The sequence below is a fragment of the Furipterus horrens genome, unplaced genomic scaffold, assembly GCF_987537825.1.
Source record: "Furipterus horrens unplaced genomic scaffold, mFurHor1.1.pri manual_scaffold_3, whole genome shotgun sequence".
NCBI classification, from domain to species: Eukaryota; Metazoa; Chordata; class Mammalia; order Chiroptera; family Furipteridae; genus Furipterus; species Furipterus horrens.
Window position 1 is genome coordinate 29408891 of NW_028327173.1, and position 23397 is coordinate 29432287.

At 57.7% G+C, this 23397-nt stretch overlaps 1 protein-coding gene across 3 annotated transcripts in view; it reads left to right on the forward strand.

Moving 5' to 3' along the window:
* Positions 1 to 23397, forward strand: part of PTPRF (protein tyrosine phosphatase receptor type F) — an 84256-nt gene that overhangs the window by 48223 nt on the left and 12636 nt on the right. For 2 of the 3 annotated variants that reach the window (XM_090269279.1, XM_090269280.1), the window contains exons 8-21: positions 5150 to 5419; positions 6888 to 7469; positions 7732 to 7868; positions 8326 to 8470; positions 12138 to 12443; positions 13056 to 13249; positions 16358 to 16384; positions 17674 to 17791; positions 17871 to 18449; positions 19124 to 19221; positions 19402 to 19655; positions 19741 to 19834; positions 20369 to 20584; positions 20917 to 21071. In XM_090269279.1, the coding sequence (XP_090125405.1) occupies positions 5150 to 5419; positions 6888 to 7469; positions 7732 to 7868; positions 8326 to 8470; positions 12138 to 12443; positions 13056 to 13249; positions 16358 to 16384; positions 17674 to 17791; positions 17871 to 18449; positions 19124 to 19221; positions 19402 to 19655; positions 19741 to 19834; positions 20369 to 20584; positions 20917 to 21071 (3175 nt within the window). The remainder of the gene's footprint in view (positions 1 to 5149; positions 5420 to 6887; positions 7470 to 7731; positions 7869 to 8325; positions 8471 to 12137; positions 12444 to 13055; positions 13250 to 16357; positions 16385 to 17673; positions 17792 to 17870; positions 18450 to 19123; positions 19222 to 19401; positions 19656 to 19740; positions 19835 to 20368; positions 20585 to 20916; positions 21072 to 23397) is intronic. The other variant, XM_090269281.1, reaches the window with a different exon arrangement.

Here is a 23397-nt window from a genome sequence, read left to right on the forward strand (position 1 = left end):
CCAGCCAGGCCTGCCTGCCAGTCGGGCTCTGCTGTCTGTTGTTGGGCCGGCAGGCGGGCAGGACCAGGGGTGGGTGGGCACACCCCCCTGCACTGCATGCTTCTGCTGCTTGGGTCCTTGATACACCTTGTGACTGCATGTCCCCTTAGCTGGGCTCCCCTGCAGGGGTGTTCGGGCGGGCACAGTGCATGGCATGAAGCTGCACTTCACCTTTGTACCTGGGCCAGGCCAGCTGTCTGTTCCAGGTGGAGTTCAGGTGCGGTTGTGGGAACTGTAAGAGCAGAAGTGTTTTATGTGTACCCGTGGAGTCTTCCACAGCCCCAGTCACCTAAACTCTACATTTTCCTGAGCTCAGCTGAAACCACTAAGACAAAGGGAGAAGGCTTGTCTAGAACTAGCTCACCCCTCATGATCCTGCAGCACAGGCTACAAGCCCTCCAGCGTCTGCCCTGTCCTTGCCCCCAGCAGCAGCCCTGGCCTGCCTGCTGAGCTTAGTGTCCGCGGCACAGGGTGGGCGGGCATCTTCATGCCTCACTGAGGACGTCTCCTACACTCTGTCGCTTCCTTCTCTGGCCAGATCCAAATGAAAAACTTCCGGCCTGCCCCAGGCCCCTCTCTCTGACCAAGTCTCCCAGACAGCTCACATTTTCCTCAGCTCCATGCTGGGGGTTGGGCCTTCAGACCCAAGGAGCTCACCCCTTGAACAGTCAAACTGCCCTTTAGTGAGGCCCACTTGGGAGCCCAGAAGAGGCCCTGGCTCAGCGACAGGTTGGAAAGGGCTTCCTGGAGACTCTGCTCCAACTTGTTCTGGAGCAGTTTTCCCATGGGGCTCTGTTCTCAGCCCACCTGGAGGGGTGAGCAGTTCTTTCTGTGCCCCGTGGTCTGAGGGGTCAAAGGAGGCTCATCTGTCCACAGGGCTTTGGGTTGAGCCCCAGGGAGCAGAGGTGGGCCACCTGGTCCCCTCTGTATCATCTCTGTGGCTTGAGTTTCCTCCAGGAGGGAGAGGGAGCCAGTTGGGAGGAGGGCTATGGCCTCGGCTCAGATAACAGCCCTGAGCATCCATCCATATGCACTCTTGAGCTCTGGGGCATTTCAGTTACACCATTTTGCTGACCGGGCGGATCTTCCCCGGGCAGCCAGAAAACAGCCATCAGCAGAGACAGCCCAGCCTGCAGCTGCCTCCCCGCTAGGCCCCCCTCCCCCACCCTCCTGGTCCCTTGTCCCTTCCCCACCCTCTCAGTGGTCCCACCAAAAATAAGCACATACACAAATATTTAACAGGAAGGCAAAAATGAGTTTCTAAATATTCCGGGGGGATTTGCTGGGCTGGTAATTTGTTTGGCGCTGATAATTACATCTTACATTTTTCCAGCTTTACTTAAAACTGTGTGCCGAGTGCGCCGGCATTTAATTACTGCTCTGCGGCAGCCACAAGGTTATTTATTAAAGAGTTATTTTATCTTGATACAGTGGATCCTGCCCCTGATCCCCTCCTTAATGTTGTGTTATTTTCATCAGAGAAATTTCCGCAAGTGAATGCAGATTGCGGGGCAGCCTTCCCCTGCGATTAGGCTGTCACTCCCCTGAATGCGGGTGCCTCCGGGCGCCGTGCTGCCCTATTATAGGGGTTGTCAGCGCAAATAATTAGACTTAAAAGTTACAGCTAAAATATAATCCAGAAATGGCAGGGGCCTGTTTTGGAAATTGTCTGTAAAATGCCAGCACAGGGAACGGTAAGAGACTGGCATTGTTGGAGTTCAACATTAGACTTCGAGTGCATTTTTCCCAGCTCTGGTTTTTCCTTCCCTGCTGTTGCTTCTGTCAGCCGCCTGAGTCCGGCCTTTTGGAGGCCTCGTGTCTGTGACAGCAGGAGGAATGACAGCGGGACTGCTGCAGTGGCTGTTGGAACGGGGATGGTTCTCCGGGCAGGTCCAGGACGCGCAGCCCCACAGGCATTGGCGATCCCAGGAGGCTGTGTCTCACCTCTCTAATCTTGTAGCTGAAGCCCACAAGGGTCAAGGGTCACACATCCAGGTGTCTCTGGGCTGGAGGCCCTTGCCTGGTGCTAGGGATGACCCTGAGTGAGGGTTGTATCTTATCCTTAGTCCCCAGAGTTCTCCCTTCCACCTGCATCTAGGAGGGGGAAAATAAAAAATAAAAGCAAAACTATATTCTCAGTGTTAGTTCCCAAAGGTACTACTCCATTTGCTGACAGTGGAACAGAGACCTTGCCCGCTAGGGACTGTTTGGGGCAAAGTCCAGTCAACTTTCCAGGGTTTGTTGATCAGGGACCTACTTCCTTTTCCTGGGTCTCTTTGTTCTTACGTCCAGGAGCCCAGCCATAGACTCGGGTCAGGCTTGCCATGGAGCCCTCCCACCTGACACAAGCTCTCCAAGTCCCACCCAGAAATCCAGAAGCTTCAGAAGCTTTTCTCTGGAGTCTCTTAGGTCTCATTTTTCAGCCCTGTCAGCCAGGGCTCAGAAAGGCCTGAGCTTTTCATCAGACAGACCTGCTTGTAGTATGTGGATAAACTCAGGCATATCACTTAATGAATGTCTTAAGCTGGTTCCTTGTCTGTAATTGGAAGGTGATAGCCATGGAAACCTTTAGCACATAGTGGGTGCTCAAGAGTGGTTTCCCTTTCCCGAAATGTCATGAACGAGGAGATGGGTCAGCTGCTGGCTGAGAGTAGAGACTTGGTCAGTTAAGGCTGCTCCCCTGTGTCTTTCTGCTGCAGCCTGGGCTGTGCTGGATCCTGGACACTTGGTGGGCCTGGGCCTGGCCTGCAGACACCTCTGTGCGCCTCTGTTTTTCCTAACCCGCCCCTCCAGCCTAGCTGCAGAGGCCAGGAGGTACCTGCGCCACCAGGCAGGGCAGTGCTTCTCTCTTTGCCTCCTGACCTCACCTTTGTGCCGTTTGTGGGGTGTACTCAAAGGGTGCTCTTTGTTGTCGCTCCCTCTTGCCAGCCATGCTCTGGGGTCCACCTGTTCTCTGCCACAGAGAACTGCTCTACCTATGACATGCTATTGTCATTCAGTGTCTGCTCCCAGCTTTAGGGCAGAGGACAGAAACCCACTTAAATTGGCTTAATCAAAACAAGGAAAGTCTTGTCTTGCCAAACTAAAGTAGATTTGGTGTCCGGCAGAGCTGGATCCAGGTATTTAAACAGTTTGGGTGGACAGTTGTCTGTCCTTGTCTCTTAGTGCTGCTCCCATCAGCTAGCTGACTGCTTTATTCTCTGCAAGTCCTCTTATGTTGTCCCCCGTCCCTCTAAGGTTAGCCACCACAGTAGAGAGAGGAGGTCCGCTATTCTAATCATTTTTGCAATGATTAGATCTGGGTCACACGCCCCATGTGGCAAGAATGGGGTCGTTTCCCTAAAGGAAATGACGATGCCAGTTCTAGAAGGTAGAATGCTACATGTGTATGAGACATACTGAGATCCCAGTGAGCCTATGGACACAGAGGGAAGTTACCAACCTATGAGACTGGTCATGCCTGACCCACTCAGGGGACTGGCAGAGTTTCAGCTCTGTCTAGAGGCCTCAGAGTGAGGAGGTATGGATGGAGTTGAGGCAGGCGCTGGGTAAGGTAGGGTCCTGTGGTCTGGGCTGAGGAGTCATTGGGGAGCCATGCAGGAGATTTTTAACAGGGAAGTGGTATGAGCAGATTCGGGCTGGCTGGTTGTGGAAGGCCAACTATGGGAGCCAGCCTGGAGGATGACAAGGCGGGAGGAATAATGAGGAACTTACTGCAGCGATCCAGGGAAAAAAGGTGGTAGCTTAGACTTTGGTGTGCCAGCTGCCCACAGACTTGGAGAGAAATTGGTGGATTTGGAAGATATTTTAGGCAGTGCGTTAACAGGACCTGGTGATTTGCTGGATGTCTGGTCTCTGGGCCACAGCTTGACCCCTGTGCAGAGAGATCAGAGGTTGGACCAGGTGGTCTCTGTATTTGCTTCCAGCTCCAATTTTGTGGCTTTAGGCTATGCAAGCAGCAGAGCCTGAAACCTGTAATGCAGGTTCTCCTGTTGGGGCACCATGGTCTTTTGCATGCAAGGGTCCTCTGAGATCCACACTCTTGGTGGTGCCCTCTGGTCATTTGGCCTTGCTGCCTGCCTTCTCCAGCCCTGTCTGCAGGGGTGCCCATGAAGGACACACCCCAGCCTCTGCCCACCAGCTGCATGACCTGTCTGCATGCCAAGCATACCTGCCCATGGCTAGGTCTTGCCTGCCCTCTCTCTGCATGTTCTGAATGTCTGTGCCAAGCTTGCAACTTTTGGGGGGATTACCTGGCTGTACCTTGATTGAGAAGCTCAGAGCAGCTTCTGATCTGGGGAGCCCAAGGCCAGAGGCTGTGGCCAGGCACAGCCACCCTTCCCTGTGAGATCCTCGTTCATTGGCATGGAAAGCCGTCTTTGCGGCACCCTCATCATGTTACTGCCATCGTCATGCCCATTCTGCCCGTGGACCACGTCCCTGGCCCTCCCAGGCCCCTTGCCCCTGTCCAGTCCCTCCTGAGGGCCATCCTCTCCTCTTGGTTCCTAGGCTGTGCCCTGAGCATGGCTGAGGTCTCGGCAGGTGGTCATACCACTGCCCTCGTCTTCTCCTTGGCCCTGGAGGTGGAGGCAGTGACTCCAGAGAGGGTGGCTATGTCACTCCCAGACTGACCCTCTGCCCTGCCCCAGCCATGCTCTGAGGACCCTCTACCCTAGGGTGCCTGGTCTTCTCTCCCTAGTGCCCCAGCTGGCCCCTCTGGAGACCCTTGAGCCGGGTAAACCAGGACCAGGTAGGGGCGGGCACTGGAAGGTGACCTGGGTTGTGGCCCTGAGTAGGCCTGGCCTTTGCACTCAGCCCCTGTTTGACCTTGAGCAGATAGGATTTTCCTGGGGCTCAGTTTCCTAGGCTATTAAATGGGAGCTTGGTTGCAGAATCTCGTGTTACAGACAGTCCCTGAGTGCATGGGCTGCTTCTGTCCTGAAAGTGGGGTGGGAGGTGGTAAGGCAGGGCCTTAGGGACTCCACCCTTCCTATCTCTGAGGGAGGTTTGGTTCTGACAAAAGGGGCTTCCTGGATGAGGGGCCCCTGCCCTTTCATCCCCCCTGCATCTCCTGCCCAGCCTGTGAGTGCCTCTCTCCCTCCTCCCACAGTGCGCCGTGTGGCTCCTCGTTTCTCCATCCCTCCCACTAGCCTGGAGGTGATGCCAGGCGGCAGCGTGAACCTGACATGCGTCGCAGTGGGCGCGCCCATGCCCTATGTGAAGTGGATGATGGGGGCCGAGGAGCTCACCAAGGAGGACGAGATGCCGGTTGGCCGCAACGTGCTGGAGCTCAGCAGCGTCACACGTTCTGCCAACTACACCTGTGTGGCCATCTCTTCCCTGGGTATGATCGAGGCCACGGCCCAGGTCACAGTGAAAGGTGAGCGCCACGGGCATGCCTTGTCGCGGAGAGCTGCAGGCATCCCAGTGTGCGTGGCTGCCGTGGGGCCAGTCCTTGCTCTCTTCCGGATACATTGGCTCTGGGGTCCTCCTGGCCCTTAGGGGCGGAGGGAGAGCTTTCTGTCCTTAATACGCTTAACAATAATAGAAACAGGTACTGAGTCCTGGGGGCAGATGCCATGCTGGGAAGCACAGGCTCAATATCACCTTGGGAGGTAGATGCTCTCATCCCCCTTGTACAAAGGAACTGAGATGCAGGATCACACAGAAGTAATAACAGAGCACGGACTTGAACCCTAGGGGGTCTGATTCCACAGCCCCTCTAACCACTACATTACACCAGACCCTTGGGTTTCCCAGCCTCCTGGCAAGAAGGAGGTAAAATAGGATAAATATAGCCAAGGGGAAATGGGGCCCCCGAGCTCTGGGACAAGCACATATATGTAGCAGGCTCCTCCGGGTCCCTGGCTTCCACTCCGCCCCCTCTGCTCCATCCTCCTCCATTCTGCAACTTGAGCGATCTTTTTAACACGTACAGCAGGATTGTGTCAGTCCCTTTTTCAAGTGCCTGCCCCTGGCTTTTAAGGTAGAAACCAGGATCCTCACTGCAGACTCCTCACTGCTGTGTGCCCCACGCTGGTGCTCCGGGCTCCTCAGCTAGCCCGGGCTGTGGCCGGCTCCATCTTCCTGTCCAGGTCGCAGCTCTGTGAGACCTTCCCTGGTCACTCCATCTAAAGAGAGCCCCTGGATTTTCCCATTTAGCGCCCTGCTTTTCCCTGTCCTTGCCCATACCAAAATCTTTATCGACATGTTGATTGCTTCCCTCTCACACTGGAATTTAAACTCTGTGAGAGCAGGCACCTGTCTGTGTGACATGTGTCCTTGGCCCTAGCACAGTACCTGACACTCAATAATTCTTTGTTGAATATTGACTGTGGACCTGGGACTTCTCTGTCTTTAATTTCAGCCAAGCCACTGGGTCTATGGGCCAAGAAAGAGCCCCATCACTCTTTCTAAAACCCAGGGCCACTCCCTAAGGAAATATCTTCCCCTTCCCAGCCCCTGCTATACATACATACCAACAGGTGAGCCCAGGCATGCTGCAGAAGCAGGTCTCAGCCCCCAGCCTGTGTGTCTCCCATCTGCATGGGACCCAGGCAGGCAATGTCTTGTCTGGGTCTGATTGTTAGATGAGTCACAGGGGCTAATGTGAGGATCCAGGGAGTCCCAGAAGTGACGAGGATAGACACAAGATAACCCAAGGCCTCGGGTCACAGACAGACACCATCCCTCATGAGGTGCCCCCAGAGGTCACTGCATACTTCCCAGGCCATTCTTGAAGGTGGGCTGTGGGGGTCAACCACACTCTGGTTAGATGACCCCAAGGGCAGGGTTGGCCCCTGGGGTCATGACCTCAGGCACCCCTGAGCCTCTCACTTTGTCCCCAGCTTTGCCGAAGCCTCCGATTGATGTTGTGGTGACAGAGACAACCGCCACCAGCGTCACCCTAACCTGGGACTCTGGGAACTCGGAGCCTGTGTCCTACTATGGCATTCAGTACCGTGCATCGGGCACAGAGGGCGCCTTTCAGGAGGTGGACGGTGTGGCCACCACTCGTTACAGCATCGGCGGCCTCAGCCCTTTTTCAGAATACACCTTCCGCGTGCTGGCAGTGAACAGCATCGGGCGAGGCACCCCCAGCGAGGCGGTGCGAGCGCGCACCGGGGAGCAGGCGCCCTCTAGCCCTCCACGTCGCGTGCAGGCGCGCATGCTGAGTGCCAGCACCATGCTGGTGCAGTGGGAGCCACCCGAGGAGCCCAACGGCCTCGTGCGGGGCTACCGTGTCTACTACACGCCCGACGCCCGCCGCCCCCTGAGCGCCTGGCACAAGCACAACACGGATGCAGGGCACCTCACCACCGTGGGCAGCCTGCTGCCTGGCATCACCTACAGCCTGCGCGTGCTGGCCTTCACTGCTGTTGGCGATGGGCCCCCCAGCCCCACCATCCAGGTCAAGACACAGCAGGGAGGTAAGTGCAGGCAGCGTGCTGGCTGGACATCCTGGCCGAGCGGGGCGGGGAGGGGGCAGAGCTGTGGCTGCGCCTCCTTCCTTGGGCTGTGCCCTTGGGGGCTCGGGAAGGATGAGGACCTGTATTCCCTGTGTGTGGTCACTTGGAATGCAGGCTAAGGGTGTGGGGGTGACCACCTGCCCTCCCCTGCCTTCTTCCCCTGGGTGCTGCTGCCCTCGGGGGGATCAGTGAGGCTGACGGTGCCTGGCGTGGGGTGTTGCAGTGCCTGCCCAGCCCGCGGACTTCCAGGCCGAGGCGGAGTCCGACACCAGGATTCAGCTCTCGTGGCTGCTGCCCCCGCAGGAGCGGATCATCAAGTATGAGCTGGTATACTGGGCAGCAGAGGATGAAGGCCAACAGGTGAGCGTTCAGCAAGGACGGGAGGAAGGGGGAGGGAAGAGGGCCTCTCCTGGTCCGTAAGGGTCTGTGGTGGGCTTACCCAGGTAGGCCCTTCTAGATTTCTGTAGTCCCAGGGGTTCTCCTTGGGACTCTGTGGCTCATGCAGCCTTTATGGTTCTTAGACTTTGTGACCCTGTGCTGGGGGCAAAGTCACTAAGTCTGTCCTTGAGCCTCCCAGGTTCTGTCTCTCACATGACACTGGCAGAGCCCTAAAGTTCCCCTGAGGCTATGTGTCCCAGGTGTTCCCATGCCCATTCCCACGTGTCCCTTGTGTGGGCCAGGTGTCCATGTGGCCTGGAGCCAGCTCTGGAGTCACACTGGCTCCAGAGAGGTCAGCTGTCCCTCATGTTGTGGAACAGCCTCTGAGTGACCTTTGTTTGAGGTCAGAGCAGTCAGTGAGTGCTCCCTGCTCTTCCAGCACAAGGTGACCTTCGATCCTACCTCCTCCTACACCCTAGAGGACTTGAAGCCCGACACGCTGTACCGCTTCCAGCTGGCCGCCCGCTCTGAGATGGGGGTGGGCGTCTTCACCCCTACCATTGAGGCCCGCACAGCACAGTCCAGTAAGTGTCTTCCGAGACTACTGCGTGCTTCCGCTGGGCTGGGGCACGGACACCACACACACACACCCTCCCCCTTGACCAGGCAGGTAGTCAGGTCTGCTGGGCCCTGGACTAGACTCTGGTCTGGGCTCCAGGTCTGGACCCATAGAGAAAGGGACAGGTAAGTGCCCTCTAGTCTGCGTGCAGGCGGCTGTTGCACTCACTGCTCCCTGCCTGACTTCTGCCCCCACCACGCCCCCCTCGCCCCACCCAGGTAAGTTCTGTGTCTGTGACTCATCTTCCTCCACCCACCTCTGCGCTGGTCACACTAGCTGACTAGGTTGTCCCCAGTGGTGGGACCACTATACTCACTGTGCCCCAGACCTGCTTTGGCAGCCATCTCCCTACCCATCTCCCCACATCTCATGTCCCCATCCCCCGTGTTCCCTCCCTCATGCCCCCCCACCCACGGTATGTGTGAGCCATGCAGTCACACCAAGCCAAGTGCACACAGAGCGCACCTGTTAGGATGAGACCATGTGGCAGAGTGTGTCCATGCGTCTGCACTGGGACCACGTGGCCATACGTGTGTGGGACCATTGGCGTGGCCGCTTGTGTGATAACTTGTGTTGCTGTGTATTGCTGTCCTATGCATGCGTGAGACTGATGCTGTGAGCGTGTGCATCGCACGTCTGACCTCCTGACCGTCAGCTCCTGCAGGTGTGTCAGTGGGTCTCTGTGCCCCTATGATTGGGTATCTTAGGATGGGGACCCAGCAAGTGTGTCTCTGGGTATCTGACCCATAACCCTGTCTGTGGGTCTCTGCAGCTCTCCTGATGACAAACCGTGAGACCATGGCCGCCTGGTCACATGACCGCTGCAGGCCACTGGCCATGAGCTCTAGGTGATGAGAGTGCTGTGGGTATGTGGCTGGATGGGACCGTTGAGATAGGAAGCACGTGTGACGACTTTAAAGCATGGCGGCATCTGTGAGGTGGTCTGTGCCACAGCGACTGTTTGCGCATGTGCCAGTGACGTTAGGAAGCCAATGTGACCGCGTGTTCATGAATTCCTTCCACAAGCACCTCTCTCACTCCTGCTGGGCGCCAGGCCCCATGCATACTGCAGGGCTGGCAGCGTGACCCTGATGGGGCCTCTGCCCACAGGAATCCTAGTCTAGGGGGGCAGACAGCCGTTAAACCTGCAGTTATATAAATGAGCTTTTAGTTCCATTTGTGTCAAGTGCTGTGGAGGAGACACGGTGTAGAGCTGATAGGACAGGAACCTCAGGTGGTCTGAGGGGTCAGGGAGGGCTTCCTGGGGTCACACAGACGCCTCAGGCAGGGGATCAGCAGGTGCCAAAGCCCAGAAGAGGAAGGTGCTTGGTTGTGGTCAGGGGAGAGGACAGGCCGATGTGGCTGGGCAGCCGCCTGACCTCAGGGACAGGACAGGTGGGAGGGCTGACTGGCCGCTACGTGCGAATGCGTGGGTTGCTGGAGACTAGTGAGGAGGCTGTGCAGCAGTCTAGGCAAGAGAAAGCAGCTCAGGTCAGGTGCTGGTGGTGGAGATGAGAGCTCTCTGGGGTGCCGACTGCCCAGGACTGGGTGACGGATGAGGTACCGGGGCTGAGGGAGAGGGAAACATCAGGTGAATCCTGTGTCTCTAATACACAGACCTGGGAGGAGGGTGGTATTCTCCTGAGGGTAGGGAATGGGACAGAAGCAGGCACCCGAGCTCAGATGCTATTCTGTATCTGCATGGTGATGCTTAATAGGCTGCTGGAAGCCAGGGTCTGCGCTGAGGTGCATGGCCGGGGATGGGAGGAGGTCCAGGAGAAGGGGATGTTGGAGGTTGGAAGAAGAAAGTTTTAAGAAGCAGACCAGATGTTGTTGGCTGAGAGGTCAGGGCCGGAGGAACACTCAGTTTCTGCTGGCGTTCAGAATGTGGAGGAATGTATGGGCCTGGACAGGAGTTTTGGCGGCATGAGGACTGCTGCAAGGCATGATGGGGGGTAAGGATATAGAGACGGAAAGCTCAGACGTTGGATGTTTAGTCGGGAGGAAGGAGACCACTGTAGCTGGAGGTCGTGGGGCTGAGGACAGGATTTGTCTTTTCAGATGGGAAAATCTTGAGTGTATTTAAATGCTACTGGGAAGGAATCAAGGTGAAATAGGAAATATGGAAAAGAAGGGTAATGGGAGGCTCAGGAGGGGGAAAGGGGCAGAGCACTGGTGATGGGAGTGATTGGCCTTGGACAGGAGGGTACAGTCCTCGCTGCTGAGGGAGGAAAGACAAGAATCGGTGTAACTGCAGGTCTGTTGGTGGGTTTGGTAGCAAGAGGTGGAGGGAGCTGCTTTGGGGAAGCTTTGATTTTCTCTGCAAAGTAGGAGACAAGTCACACGCTGAGGAAGTGAGGTGATGGGAGCTGGAGGTTTCAGAAACATGGAGGAGGTTGAAATTGTTCTGTGTTGCGTGGCAGTGAGATGGGCAGAAGACAGACCAGCAGGCAGCGTGGAGGGCCCGGGTGAGGCCATGGGGGATGTGTTCAGATGTGCCACCCTGACAGGGCAGGTGGCTTTTTCTGCCTCCCCAGTGCTGCCTTAGAGAAGGTGGAGAGCTGGGTTCATTCGGAGCTCGGTGCGGGCCAGGCAGGAGCATGGGACGAGGAGGAGGAGAGGGAGTTTGGGATACTGGTGAGTTGGAGGACTTCAGTGTCTAGGCTGAATACTGAGGGTGGGGAAGATGGCAGGCCAATGGACGGAGGTCTCCAGAGGGTGGCGAGCAGGCACAGTGCTGGGGCCGTGAACAGCTGAGCTGGGACAAGAGGTGTGGCCTGCCAGTGGATGCTGGATTTGGGAAGTAGTGGTGTTTTCCAGGACCTGAGCACAGCAGTGCTGGGGAGGAGAAAGCCTTGAAGATGGGGGGCTCTGGGGCTTGGGGATTGAGGGGTCCGCTGAAGTCACCTGGGCAGAGGCTGGTGGCTGAACTTGAGATGGCAAGAAGGTGCATGGGCTGGCAGCAGAGTCCTGGGTGGGAACAGTGTCTTGAAGTGTCACTGGGAACAAGGGAAGCATAGGCCTCCCTCCCAACCCCCAGGGAGCCCATTGAGGGAGAGCACCTCCATCGGGTGCTTTTTCCCCAGCTACCCCAGGGGCCATTGGCCTCCTCCACATCTGGGCTGTAGTCTCTGTGGTCACCTGTGGCTCAGGCACAGGCACCTTGTCCAGGCAGGCACAGGCCAGGGCAGCCTTTCTCTGGAAGAGCCACTGGGGCCACTTGTCCTCAGAAGGCAAGAGCTGCGAGGATGCCACCTGGTGAGGTTCTCTGTATGTGGTCGCATGTGTGGGATGCACCGTGCTTATGTGTGTCCGATGCCGTGTGTCTTTTGGACGAGACAGTGTGTGTATGAGGCACTGTTAGAGACTCTCATGTATGTGTGGGAGACACCGTGTCTGTGTGTGTGTGCACATGTGTCCACATGAGAGAACGCTCACGTACCTGCCTGTGGTCCAGAGGCAGCCAGGTGGTCCAGCAGTAGTGGCTATAGCTGGCCTGGGGGCCCTGGGATAGCCGCTGCGCACTTGGGGAATGACCTGCCTGGGTGAGTTCCCCTCTGTGACTCGTCACCATGCCTGTGAACCCCCGCTCCATCTGCCTGCTTCCCCTCCTCCCCGTTTGTCTTCCCCAGCCCCTTCTGCCCCTCCCCAGAAGGTGACCTGTGTGAGCACGGGCTCCACCACAGTCCGGGTAAGTTGGGTCCCACCGCCAGCCGACAGCCGCAACGGCATTATCACCCAGTACTCGGTGGCCTACGAGGCGGTGGACGGCGAGGACCGCCGGCGGCAGGTGGTGGATGGCATCGGCCGCGAGCACTCCAGCTGGGACCTGGTGGGCCTGGAGAAATGGACGGAGTACCGGGTGTGGGTGCGGGCGCACACGGACGTGGGCCCCGGCCCTGAGAGCAGCCCGGTGCTGGTGCGCACCCATGAGGACGGTAGGCAGTGGCACCCGAGGGGAAGGGCGGGGCGGGGAGGCCCTCTGCCCAGACACCACTCACCTCACAGCTCAGGGCCTGTCTTTCACAAGCCCAGAAGGACTCCTCTTCCTGGTGCAGGCTGACTGGCTGCAACTGGGGAAATGTAGCTTATGGGGTAGCCTGTGCCCAAAACCAGCCTTTGGGGCTCTTTCCAAGGCAGCTAGGGCCTTAAAAGACTAAGGTGGAAGTAGCCCCCCTAAAGAGAGGTCAGAACTGGGAAGATGGTACAAGAGGCACTCAAAGCAGAATCATCAGGACTGCCTGGGCTAGACAAGGGCACCAGGAGGAGACAGGACAGGTTGTACTGACACTGGGGTTGTCGGTAGCTTGTCCTTTCCCCACCGAGTGAGGTGGCCCTGAGCCAGAGAGTTCACAGGTCCTGGGCTCCCCCTGCTCTCGGGCAGAGGGGGCCCTTCGTGTCCCTCTCCTGGGACAGGCGGTCTAAGGAAGCTGTTTCAGGGCTTCTCCTGGGGCAGTGGGGTGCAAAGGCAAGGCCCTGGAGTGCGCTGTCCCCGCCTGAGCCGGGACCCATACCACCAGGCCTGACGTCTTTGTCTCCCTGGTCTCCAGTGCCCAGTGGGCCGCCGCGGAAGGTGGAGGTGGAGCCACTGAACTCCACTGCTGTGCACGTCTCCTGGAAGCTGCCCGTCCCCAGCAAGCAGCACGGCCAGATCCGCGGCTACCAGGTCACCTACGTGCGGCTAGAGAATGGCGAGCCCCGTGGCCCACCCATCATCCAGGATGTCATGCTGGCTGAGGCCCAGGTATGCCCCTGGGAGGTAGTGGGGTGGGAGGGTGGGCAACAGCAACACACTGGCTTCCTCTGTGGAGCCCAGGTTTGTTTCCCTCCCATCTGCTCTCAGAGGGACTGTGACACTGAGTCATGTTGCTGTGTCAGGCACGGGAGGCACTGAGGCCAGGTTAAGGCTGAATTCCAGGAATAGGCCCTGCCAGCCCCATCTATCTGCCCTGGTGACAGTGCCGGCCTGGCAGTCACCTCTGGCTCAGCTACCAGCACACACTAAGGAGCTCTCTCCACAGGTCCAGGCCTTTGTCGTCTCCCTACTCAGACTTCAGCCCCCTAAGCCCTCCTTTGTGGTTGGCAGGGAGCACCACACTGACATGTTAGACCGGGCTTTCGAGATGTGTCTTCCTTCTAGACAGTGCTGAGCTGGCCAGCGACTCCTCCCACAGCCAAGTGCCAGGAAAGCTCTTCTAGGCAGTCTCTCCCCCATCTTGGCCCTTGGCCGTTGCTGAGTGGTGTGAATGGCCAGTCTGGGGTGTGGTTCTGTGCCTGGCCCTGAGGAAGATGGCTTAGTCCCTCATGTCTACTCTCAAGAGCTGGGCCTGCCAGCCAGCCTCATATCTCCCTCCGCACTCTGTCCTGGGGTGTGATGATTCTTCCTGTGAGCTTGAGATGAGGTCCCTGGGGTATCCTCAGCCCTGGATTCCTGTTCGCACGAAGAACCTGGGGTCCCAGGAAGTGATGTGTGTGGTCCAGAATTTCTTGGTGTAAGTAGGTGGTTGAGCTTGGATAAGGACCCAAGTATCTGGGTTTCTGGGAGAATAATTGCTATTGCAAGTTACCTTCCAAAATATTTTGCTGAAGAGCCCTCACACCTGGTCAGATGGGCTCTCAGGGTCTGCCCATCCAGAACCAGGGCCTCCGGGGAGCCACAGGAGGCAGCACTGAGCCAGCCCTGAGAAAAGGAGCCTCGATTCCCCCTAGAACCACACAGCCTCCCCGTCCAGCTTCTCACCCCTACCTGGGCTGGGACCGGAGGTGCAAGCACTTGCCTGTGCTGTGCTTATCAGCAGTCTCACCCACCCAGACAGGGGCCTTTGTGCCTTCTTCTGGGCTCAGCCCTCTGGACAGAATTCTTTCTTGTCCCGAGAGGGGTGGCCTTTTCCTCCCCTCAGCCTACGGGTGCTGAGAGAACAAGGGGATGAGGTGGCGGGCGTGTGTACCCGCCTGCATTCCTGGGGCAGGTTGAGAGCTCCTCCTGGAGCCTCAGCTGACACACCCACCCAGAAGTATTCTGGGAATGGGCGCCCTCCAGCCCCTCCCGTCCTAGGGGCCAGCAGCACAGCTGCAGCCAGTAGGGTTCTGGAGAAGCCACTTCGGGTGCCCCCTTCTGGTCCCAAGTGGTTTGAAGGAAGCTGGGCTGTAGGAGGAGAGGCTGCCCTCTTCGCCTCCAGTATCCCGTGACCTGGAGGGTTGTGGGAGTTAAGCATGAGCTCAGGCTCCAGAGAGGCTGACAGAAAATGAAGGGCCTATCCTTGAGGCCCCCATGGGACTGGGTCATTCTGCTCTGAGCCAGTAGGAGAGCAGATGGGGCCTGGTCCCCAGCCTGGCCACAGGGCCCAATTGTCCCCTGAGCGGTCTATCAAGGACACCACAGCCTGTCCTTTACCCAACAGCACCATCTGCTAGGCCCAGGGCCCCCATCCATTCTGAGAGAGCCATGGGATACGTGCCCCTCATGAGTGTGTAGCCAGACCCACCTCCTTTGGTATATGTCTCCAGGTTTGTCTGTTGCTCATGGTCTCTGACTGTACCTCCCTGTGTCCTTCTGCCCCTTTTTCATGGTCTCTGTTTTTCTCCTTTGTTTCTGTCTCTCCTTTTCACTGACTCTGTTTTTGTCTATCTCATTATCTTTCCTCTCCTTTCCTCTGATCTCTTCCCGTCCTCTCTCTCCGTCTCTTGTTTTGCTCCACCCGCTTTGCTTTTTCCTTCTTCACTGTCATTCTGCCTGCAGTGCAGGCAGGAGAGGTGCCCTGTGAGGACCTCCCTGATTGGGCTTGGCTTGCACAGTGCAGGTCTCCCACCAGGCAAGGGACCTAGAGCAGAGGTGGGCCCAGCCTCACACTAGAAAATGTCCATCGCCAGTAGGGGCCTGTTAATGGCCTCCCCCCATATCCTGTCCCACCTGCAAAGCCTTTCCAACAGAGCTTCCCAGAACAGGAGGGCCTGGGGCCTGGTGGACAGCGGACAGACCAGCACTGTGAGGATGGCTGAACTGGAGGACCCCGTGGTACCTCTGTCTTGGAGATGTCATGGACCATCTCTCTGTGCTGTACTGTGTTGTGCTATACATCTGCCAACCCCCAGCCCTCCGGTGACATAGGGCCACAGAATGGAGACATCACTTCCTCCACCTGTCCAGCTAATACATCTACATGCTCCATGGTCTAGAGAAGAATGCACCAAGGAACAGCAACATTGCCAGCCCTGACACATGCCTTCCTACCTTGATGAGGTCTCAGGCACCTCAGGAAGGAACAGGGGTCTGAGTGCTTCCCTTGTGCCTCTGGGGCAGAGCCCAGGCTCTGAGGTTGGCATTCACACCTCTGTCATCTTGCTGTCCAGCCTCCCGCAAGCCCCCACGCACAACCATGGTACAGGCCTCACTGCCCCTGGGACACTTGTTCTAAGATGACTGTATAAGCTACCGTCTCAACTGGGATGCTTCTGAGAGGGAGTAATCCTGCCATGGCAACAAGCTTAATCCAGGGCTGTCCGAGGCAAACCAGGTTGTACAGTCACCCTCCTTGCTCATCCCATGGTGTCTTCCCTCCCCTCTCCCTGAGCTGTCCTGCCCACCCCCCATGACTGGCGGCATGGCCCTCAAAGCACCTTCAGGTGCTGTTCTCTGGTCCCTCTCTGGCTTGCAGCCCTCCCCATCTCATCCCTGACACACAGTTGGGCTCATGAGGCAGGGACTGGGATCTTCAGGTGAGAAGTGGTTTTGGGGTGCTGCCCTGTGGGCACCTCACAGGCCCACCTCCTCCATCTGTCCTCCCTGGGCCAGGCTTTCTCCAGGCCAGAGCCTTTCACATCCTGTCTCCCTTTCTCTCCCTCCTGCGATCAGTGGCAGCCAGAGGAGTCCGAGGACTATGTAAGTAACAGGTGTGCGAGTGCGGGCAAGCCCTGGGTCCGGCTGGGCTCGTGGGCCACTCCCCCTCCCCTGCCTTTCCTCCCAGCCTGAGCCGCCAAGATCCACAGGGCACCAGCCCCATCTGGAGAAAATAGGCGCTTAGATGGGAGCCCCGAGCTGCGCAGCGACTGGCATTTCCTCTAATCCTTACTTCTCGCCTGTTGAGCAGCAATTTCAGCCAATGTTCATGATTGACCAGGGCCTGGCCCCTGCTCTGGCCAGACGGGGATGGAGTTAAATCCAATCCTGATTGTTAGGCCTTATTGATCCCTGGAATGAAAAATTACCCGCTCTGCGCCCAGGCTGGGAGGGGAGTCTGGAGAGCTGGGTTCTGGCATTGGTGCATTCTGGAGTCCCAGCCCTGGGAGACCCTCCAGCTGGGGCAGGAGGGGGCCTGCGAGGGGTTGGTGGTGGCTGCAGTGGCCCACCTGAGGCTGAGCTGGAGGGATACCAGGGCTGGTGGTGACAGCTCTGTTCCCACTGCACGATGATCCCTCCTTTCTTCCCACTCTTCCCTCTGTGTGACGTGGTTTAGCCTCCCATGGTTTCTCAGCATGTCCGGAAATGATGCCTTGGCTGGACACAGGCATATGGGCAGGGCCTGCCAAGGCGAGGGAACACTGCCTTGGCTGACTTCTCAGGCCTCACTGGGCTGATGGAGAAATGCATTCCCCAGGGTGGGGGTTCCCTATCCTTGTCTCTCCTCCCTGTCTCAAGAGGTACTACGCAGGGCATAAGGTATTCACGGAGCTCGTGCCTTGATGGGGGTCACATGGGGTTCTGACTTGATCCTGCAGGGTCGCACTTTGGACCATCCCTCTCCCTTGCTCTGTGGGTGTGCATGGGTATGTGTTCATATCTACAGGTGGCCTTCCACCTGCTTATTCAAGAAGAGCTATAGTCTACGTGAGCGTGCGTGCCAAAAGCCATGCAAGGTGCTATGCGCGTGTGAGGCCCTGTGCTCTGCGTGTGGTGTGTGCACACACCTCACGAGGTGTCATTCACAGTACAATGGAGTAAAGGAACAGTGTGGCCCTTTGTTCTTGTCTGAAAAGAAGAATGAGCTGTCTGCCCCAGACGTGTGGCTCCTGGGACCAGCAGGATCCTCCTGGGCCACACATCTCACCTGCCTGACCTCCGGCCTTGTGTGCCCTGGGGACTCCCCACTGGCTAAGATTCTGAAACAATTGGCCTGGTCTGGCCTCTCCCTGCTGTCATGTGATGGGAGTGGATTCCTCCCCCTCTCTTAGGAAACCACCATCAGCAGCCTGACCCCAGAGACCACCTACTCCATTACTGTCGCTGCCTACACCACCAAAGGAGATGGTGCCCGAAGCAAGCCCAAAATTGTCACGACGACGGGGGCAGGTGAGTGAGGGGTGCAGGACAGAGCCAAGGGAGGGGCAGTGAGGAGGGCAGTGCCAGAGCCCAGTGCGTGGTTGTTCAGTCCCAGGCCGTCCCACCATGATGGTCAGCACCACAGCCATGAACACCGCCCTGCTCCAGTGGCACCCACCCAAGGAGCTGCCTGGTGAGCTACTGGGCTACCGGCTGCAGTACCACCGGGCTGACGAGAAAAGGCCCAACACCATAGATTTTGGCAAGGATGACCAGCACTTCACAGTCACTGGCCTGCACAAGGGGGCCACCTACATCTTCCGGCTTGCTGCCAAGAACCGGGCTGGCCTAGGTGAGGAGTTCAAGAAGGAGATCACGACCCCTGAGGGTGTGCCCAGCGGCTTCCCACAAAACCTGCGTGTGATAGGGCTGACTACCTCTACCACGGAGCTGGCCTGGGACCCCCCGGTGCTGGCGGAGCGGAATGGGCACATCACCAACTACACCGTGGTGTACCGCGACATCAACAGCCAGCAGGAGCTACAGGACACCACGGCCGACACCCGTCTTACTCTCTCCGGCCTCAAGCCGGACACCACTTACGATATCAAGGTCCGCGCGTGGACCAGCAAAGGCGCTGGCCCACTCAGCCCCAGCATCCAGTCCCGGACCATGCCTGTGGAGCAAGGTGCGTGCTACGGGCACGTGGCTGCGCCTGGGGAATTCTGCTGCTCTTGACCCACTGACTTCTGGTGACTGATCCAGCAGCCTCTGTTCTGTGACCCTCCAGTCTCTCATGACCATGACCACTAACCTCTAGCGAATGGGGGCCACATTCTCAGTGTGTGGCCCCGGACTTCTGCTGTCTTGACCTACTGACCTCTGCTGCGTGACTTTCCAATCTCTTGTGATCTTGACCCACTGATCTTTTTTGACTGTATCACCATTCTTGGGTATGTGACACTAATCTTTTGGAGCCACAACCCACCAACCTCTCAATGAATGTGCTTCACTGTGCTTTGGTGTTTGGCCACCTGCTTCTCATGACCAAATCCCACTCACCTGTGGTCACTCTGACCTGGTGCCTGTGAGCTCCAGCTTTAACCCAAGCACTCGTGGTGATCTTGACCTTGGGTGGTGTGGCATCTGCTGGCTGGGTGCTCACTCTGTGGAAGAGCTGGGACTGGGAGCTGAACTGTATGATTTGAAGCTAGCTGGGAGTGGGGTACCTGGTCCTCTGCAGCCACTCCTAACCACTGTGCCCCAACAAGCATGTTTGTCTTCCTGGTGGGGAACCTTTCAGGCCCACTCACTCCACCCCACCTACACAGCCAACACTGACTACCTCCTTATGTTCCACAGTGTTTGCCAAGAACTTCCGTGTGGCGGCTGCGATGAAGACGTCTGTACTGCTCAGCTGGGAGGTTCCAGACTCCTACAAGTCGGCTGTACCCTTTAAGGTGGGTGAGGGCCATAGTCAGCCCAGCCTGCATGAAGGACTGCTGCGGCCATGTCCCAATGTGGGCATTTGTGTGTGTTCGTGACGCAGGCTCCTGGTTCAGTGTGCATGTGTGAGCTCTGCCCTGCAGACTCGTGACGGGGTGCCTCACCCAATGCGCCGTCTGCCCCTTTCCCTGCAGATTCTGTACAATGGGCAGAGTGTGGAGGTGGATGGGCACTCGATGCGGAAGCTGATCGCAGACCTGCAGCCGAACACGGAGTACTCGTTCGTGTTGATGAACCGGGGTAGCAGCGCCGGGGGCCTGCAGCACCTCGTGTCCATCCGCACGGCCCCTGACCTCCTGCCACACAAGCCACTGCCTGCCTCTGCGTACATGGAGGACGGCCGCTTCACCCTTTCCATGCCTCACGTGCAGGACCCCTCGCTCGTCAGGTGGGCAAACGAGGCCTGGGGAGCAGGGCAGGGCTGGTGCCCCAGGCACAGGCAGTGAGTCTTGCTGCCTGCTTTGCCCGCCCAGGTGGTTCTACATCGTGGTGGTGCCCATTGACCGCATGGGCGGGAGCATGCTGACGCCGCGCTGGAGCACGCCCGAGGAGCTGGAGCTGGATGAGGTACAGGGACGGGCCAGGGGAGCACTTACAACAGCCCTGTGGCAGTGGTCGGCCACAGCCCCAGAGGCTCCCCCAAATTGGAATCACTCTCTGCTGCGTTTTTCAGCATCTGGGCCCCTGCTGGGGGAGAGGGACTCAGGTGGCTCCCGGGAGTTTTGGAGAACTGGCTTATGGGGATTCCCTGGAGGGCTTTGCTGAGGATTCCTGGGGTGGGAACAAACAGACATCTCTGCAGGCCTGGAGAACCTCGAGTTATGTAGACTTTGAGGATCTAGAGGCCACAGCAGGACTAGAGCAGAGCCCCCAGAATGTTTCGAGTGGTGTGGAACCAGTCCATTCTGGTTAGGCAGAGAGGCAGGTTACCCCGAGGGCGTGTTCTTACTGGGGTGGTGGGAGGAGTGGCATTGCCATGTCTGGTGTCCAGCATTTTTCTACAAGGAAGGTGGGCAGGGCCGGGCTTGAAGGTGAGCCTTGGTCTCAGCCCAGGGACACGTGCTTCAAGGCCCGGTGTGACGCTGTGCCCTTCTTCGTCAGCTCCTGGAGGCCATCGAGCAGGGCAGCAGGGAGCGGCGGCGGCGGCGGCAGACAGAGCAGTTAAAGCCTTACGTGGCCGCTCAGGTGGACGTGCTCCCTGAGACCTTCACCCTGGGGGACAAGAAGAGCTACCAGGGCTTCTACAACCGGCCCCTGTCCCCAGACCTGAGCTACCAGTGCTTTGTGCTCGCCTCCCTGAAGGAGCCCATTGACCAGGTCTGCCTGAGCCACCTGGGCCCTCAGCACCCTGAGACCTCAGGCCTGACCCAAGACCAGGCCAGGCTCAAACACCCTGAGATCCCAGGCCTGGGGTGGCCCCAGAGACCCCAGACCTGCACAAGGAATCTCAAGACTCCAGCCCCTAGGAACTAGAAAGTCAGACCTAACCTGTCCTAGGGACCCAGTCAGCTGACCAGACTCTTAGTGTGGGAAACCAGTCCTGGCCGGTTGGCAGAGTCCAGCCCCAGAGTCCTTTAGGTTTGGTGGGCAGAGGGTGGGAGATCTTACACTCAGCTCACTGCCCATGCTGTTCCTCCACTGGGCCACAGAAGCGCTATGCCGCCAGCCCCTACTCCGATGAGATTGTGGTCCAGGTGGCGCCAGCGCAGCAGCAGGAGGAGCCTGAGATGCTGTGGGTGACAGGCCCTGTCCTGGCAGTCATCCTCATCATCCTCATTGTCATCGCCATCCTCCTGTTCAAGAGGTGAGTGCTGCGTGCAGGGCTCCAGGGGACGGCCACCCGCCCCTGGACTCTCAGGCCCCGTCTAGGCATGGTGCATCCAGGCACAGAGCAGCCACACCAGCCTGCACCCCAGCCTGGGCTCAGTGGGATGCCAGAAAGAGCAGAAGCAGTGTGCGTGCACAGGGATGTGTTACCTAGGTGTGAGGAGACGCCTCGGCCTCACGGAGGGCTGGATCACTTGCATCCGCGGGTGTGTCTTTCCATTTGTCTCTGTTTCAGTGGATGTGAGCATGTCTGTTTCTCAGCTTCAAGACACTGCCCTCTCCTGGTCTCCTACCTTCAGCACTTCCTGTGCTGCCATTCCTGGACGACTCCTCACCTGGTCTTCTGCTTAGGCCTAGGGCTTACAGGCCCACAGGCCCATGGACGTTTACTTGGCAGGCATTTATCGAGTGCTTGCTGTGACTGCAGCATTCTCAGCCGTCCTATACTCGGTGCATCTTGAACCTTCCCCCAAACCTTCCTCCCAACCCTCTAATTACCAGCCAAACCTGGGCGCCACCCTCAGCCCTCCACTTCCTCTAGCTCCACTGTCTCCTGTGAGTCGTATCCTGAATATCTATGGATTTGTTCCTCCTCCTGTCCCAGTGGGCGCCCCACAAGATAATACATGTGCAGGCAGCTGGGGATGGGGCACATAGCACACCTCAGTCCTCTCAGGTATTTGCAGCCACCTGCTCTTGGAGTCCCCCCTTTCTATTCATTAACCTTGCAGCCTGAAAGGTATTACCAAAGATTTAACTTTGTCACCTCATTTTAAATCTCTTTAGTGGCTCCCAAGATAAACTCTCATCTCTGTAACCTGACAGTCAAACACCTGGCTAGTCTGGCCCCTGCCACCGTTCCCTACGTCTCACTGAACTAATGCAGTTGCCCTGCCAGTTCAAACTGTGTCCCCCTCCACTCTCCCCACCTGGCAACTGCCATCTTGTCCTTCAGGACTCCCCTCCAGGCCCTTGAGGCTCTTCTGGGCCCCCACCTCTTCCCCACACTGTCCCCATCTGGCCCAGCTTCGTTGGGCATGTGGCTGGGCCTGCATTTCCAGCTCCCAGCACAAAACTGAGCCCATAACACATTATCAGGGAACGCTCGTCAGTGAACACGTGTTGGTCTGTGTGTCTGAACATGTCACCCCATATGAGTTCCTGTGCTCTGTGCCCCATCTCTCCCCTATCCCTTACCCCTGACCTGGATCCAGTACCTCCTTCCTGAAGAGTTAGCTCCCTCCTTCCAGGGTGACTAGGATAGGCTGTCCTGAGCACAGAGACCTGTGGGTGGGGACCTGAGTATCGTCCCCCACACCCATTCATCCTCCTTTCCACTCCTGTCTGGGTCTTGGTGTCTGTCAGGAGAGGCACCCCCCTCCGTGTGCGTGCCAAGGGGTGCCATAGATAGGTCCCACAGTTTCCCCCGTGTCATGAGAGGGCCTGAGTTCTTGGTGGAAACAATGACCATTCCTTTCTTCTGTCCTTGCCTGTCTTTCGGGACCTAGTAAACAAGAAAGGTAGGAGTCATTCCTTCTCTCTTCACATGCCTCCCCTTTTACTTCTTATCCCTCTGCACATTTCGGGCCCAGCAGGGAGGGGCAGCACTTTGACTGGAAGCCTCCTGGCCTGTGGCTGTTGGATCAGCTCAGCAGGCTCTGGCGCAGGCTCTGACACTCTCTCCACTAGCACCCTGCACAAGGCATGCCCGTTCTCCAAGGGCGCAGGCATAGCACAGACTTCGATGCTTCTTCTGCATGCACAGACTGCCTCTGAGCTCACCAGAGCCTTTCACCGGCTCCCTGTTCTGAGTACCTAAGTGCCACAGGAGACAGAGTCTTGCATGTGTGCAAAGAGCACTGCCTGTAGGGCAGTGGGGAGGTGTGTACTGCTACACACTCGTGCAAACTCACACAAGTTCTCCCCAACATCCCAAACACACCCCTGTCTTCTGAGCAGAAGCAGCCCCTGCGTGCTTGTCAGCAGCTAGACCCATAATCTGCCTCTGACCCTGTCCTTATAGCCAGGGGAGCTGAGGCCATCAAGGGAAGACTCTGCCTGGCTAGGTTGACGCTTTCCCTGTCCTGCCCCTGCCGCTCTGGGCTTTTATCCTAATACCAAGAATAGAGAGCTGGGGCCTAGCGCTCTGTGATGTTTGCGTATCTTATGTGTTGTTTGCATGTTTATTCCTGGTGGCTCCTGCTGTCTCAGCTGTGACTGCCTTGGGGGCAGCAGCCACTGCCCAGCAGTGACCTGCCCTCTATCGGAAGGAGCCACCAACCTCCACCACCCCTTCTCCCTTG